Below are 2,937 nucleotides of genomic sequence, written 5' to 3'. Positions count from 1 at the left end.
GACGGAGCCTACTACGACCAGCAGATTGTTGTCGTTATTGACCTTTAACGACCACAATCCGACTTTCAGCGACCACATTTACCGTCTTTAAAGTCTGTTTTCCTAGTAGTGACCTGCGTATAGGTGATATGGTACCATGTGGGAGGACAGAAGCTATGAAGACTAGGACATGGCGACAATAGGCAACACTTGAATATGATTTAAACAGATCACAAATAGAACATAAGCAATCTTCTTGTGCCGGGGGTGGGATACTTAGTAGGTCATTTGAAGCAACAAAACTTAGAAACTTGTCTAGAATCTCCTAGTTTGGATCGTGTAATTTTTCCAGGAACCAGTGACGGAGCGGAAAATCGTCAGTACTCTTGGTAGGGTGCCGAGCGTGATCGAAAGTACCGGGATGGAGCCCGCACGCACAAGTTACCCGGGTTCGGGCCTCCAGAGAGTAATACCCTACGTCCTGCTTGTTCTTGTACATGGTGATGGGATACCTCATGTGAGGCAGAGTAGATGGGAATGTGTATATTTCTACAGAGAGTTGTTCTACAGGAGAATAGACCCGTCTAAGAACCCTCGCTCCCCCTTATATACACGGTGGGAGCTAGGGTTTACATGAAGGAGATGTGATCTATCAAAGCCGTCCTTCTGCCCTAGAGTCCACAAAGATCCCAGAACCGCCAATAGGTCGCCCTAGGCCCTTCTCATGCCTTTGTACCCATGGTGAGCCCGAGAGGCCCCCCCGCTAGGCTAAGAGCCAGGCTCCCTGCGGAGAAGCCACCCCTAGTGTGTGTCACCGTCAACCAGAGGATGAAGTAGAAAGAACCATGTCTAAATTAGGCCAGAGGTTAGTAGATCCAATTCACTGCACAAAATCAGACGCTTCTTTTTGGTACAGGTTTTTAAAGTACATCATCTTGATGTGACCTGATTATTGCACATTTAAATCTATATTGTAGATTTTACGCGGAGATTTGTGTGGATATTTTTTATTTACCTTTTTTTTATGTTTGATTGAGTCACTTAGACGTGCAATCACCAGTACATATCTAGATGTGTGTTAGACAGACCATTTTTTTTCATGAGACAGGGTATTGTTTCCTCTCCATTTAAGACCCAACTCGAAGTGCGCCATGTGGCAACGCACATCTCAAAGCAATGTTTTCAGTACTACCATATGCATATATGCCGATCTCTCTCTATATATAAACGTTGGCGAAGAAACATAGTCACACCAACACATTGCATTGCCCATTTGGAGAAGAAGATACTCGCGGTCATGGCGCTTATGAAGACCAACGCAAGGACGATCGTCTGCTTGGTGGCCCTTGCGGTCATGGCCACCCACCTGATGTCCTCCGCAGACGCACTAGGTTAGTTAAACTCCTCATTTTCTATTATTATTATATATTGCGGACACAAAAATTTCCAGTCCTTCTGCACCGATCTGAAATCTAATGCTAAAGCAATTTTTGGACGTGCAGACTGCTATCCGATCAACGACTGCCGCCCGAGCAGCAACGGGGGAGTGAAGTGCGCGCGCATGTGCGCCTTGCTGAACGGTCCTTCCGGCAAGGCCTACTGCAGCGGCACTACCCAGTGCTGCTGTGCGCCGCCAGGCGGCAGGAAGGGGCGGCTGCGGACGAGCGCGCCTCTTCAGACCTCGGATGCTGCTGCCGCCGCCGCCGCCACCACAAACGAAGCTGCTCCATGATGATGATAGAGTGATAGTAGTAGTATCTTTATTTCTTCTGTACTAGCGCACGTTTTGGTGGTGATATATAGTCAGATAGTGTTGCTTGAGAGAGAGAGAGAGAGAGAGGGAGAGAGAAAGAGAGAGAGTGTGTGTGTGATCTGCTGCTTAGACTGTTATGATCGTGTTTTGTGCCTGTGGTCTGGAAGTATGAAATTTAGAAGGAAAAAAATAGTGTTTTGCGCCTGAATACCTAATAAAATTGTGAATTTGCGGGATATATCGTATCGTTCATACAAATGTTGTAAAGATTATCAATCAACTATAGAGATTCTCTCCAAAACTCTCCCTTCAAAATTCTTACCGTCCAAGTCATTTGCATAAGACTAAGATCTCGTAAAAGGAGCAATGATTTTATTTCCTTACGACAGATGTAGCTTTCTGTGACGTATGGGTGCGTTTCATGCTTTTATATTCTCAGTGTGGTAAATATGCTTTCAACTTTCAACTCATCTTGCCCTATAATGGAGTGCAATCTTGCGCGGCCTGATATTATTCTGTTATAGAGATATTCTTAGTACGACATAAAACACCAATACAAATGCTTTGACCTTCGTAATTTAATGTTTTCTGTGAACTAAATCTGCCCATCAATTACTTATTTTAATGTCCACTGGATTAGTAGTTAAGAATCCATCCTATTAACCTCAAAAAAAATTCTGCTCTGATTCTTTTCTCGACCTCGATCTCAGATGCTCTTTTTTTTTTGCATTAGCTTCAACCTGTTCTCATGAAGCATTCCGACTACCCAGTACTCCCTCCGTTCCTAAATATTTGTCTTTCTAGACATTTTAAATGGACTACTACATACATCCATATGTAGACATATTTTAGAGTGTAGATTCACTCATTTTGCTCCGTATGTAGTCACTTGTTGAAATGTCTAGAAAGACAAATATTTAGGAACGAAGGGAGTACCAATTATGCTTCAGGGTCAAATCTATTGCAGTGGGGTCAGTCTACCTGCTATTGTTTTGATCAATTAATTGGGACCACAATACGTAGCCACATGGTGATATTAGAGCAGTAAACAGCTCCAACAGACCCCGTACCGTAAAAAAACTACCGTTTGGGAGAAGGTTTGGAATAAAATGACTCCAATAGATATCCTGTAAACTTGGCCCTAAATTCTTTCAGGTTTAGGGAAAGTTTTGCCCCGCGTACACTTTTGGCAGCAAGGTAACCGC

The 2,937-nt window shown here is 43.8% G+C and overlaps 1 protein-coding gene across 1 annotated transcript; it reads left to right on the top strand.

The window, feature by feature from the left end:
- The first annotated feature begins 1,245 nt into the window (after window positions 1-1,245).
- Window positions 1,246-1,904, top strand: LOC123156056 (uncharacterized). Its single transcript, XM_044574221.1, has 2 exons — window positions 1,246-1,370; window positions 1,482-1,904. Exons 1-2 carry the CDS (start codon window positions 1,277-1,279, stop codon window positions 1,709-1,711), a joined length of 324 nt encoding a protein of 107 aa, XP_044430156.1. The 5' UTR covers window positions 1,246-1,276; the 3' UTR covers window positions 1,712-1,904.
- The last annotated feature ends 1,033 nt before the right edge of the window (window positions 1,905-2,937 follow it).

This window comes from Triticum aestivum, chromosome 7B, assembly GCF_018294505.1.
Source record: "Triticum aestivum cultivar Chinese Spring chromosome 7B, IWGSC CS RefSeq v2.1, whole genome shotgun sequence".
NCBI classification, from domain to species: domain Eukaryota; kingdom Viridiplantae; phylum Streptophyta; class Magnoliopsida; order Poales; family Poaceae; genus Triticum; species Triticum aestivum.
Note: the sequence above shows the minus strand (reverse complement) of the source record. Positions and strands in the feature narration are given on the sequence as shown.

What these genes read in the sequence shown, in the direction of transcription:
- LOC123156056 (XM_044574221.1), top strand. Translation starts at nt 1,277, where the DNA reads ATGGCGCTTATGAAGACCAACGCAAGGACGATCGTCTGCTTGGTGGCC. An exon ending in GTCCTCCGCAGACGCACTAG is followed by an intron (nt 1,371 to 1,481) that starts GTTAGTTAAACT and finishes TTGGACGTGCAG; the next exon opens with ACTGCTATCCGATCAACGAC.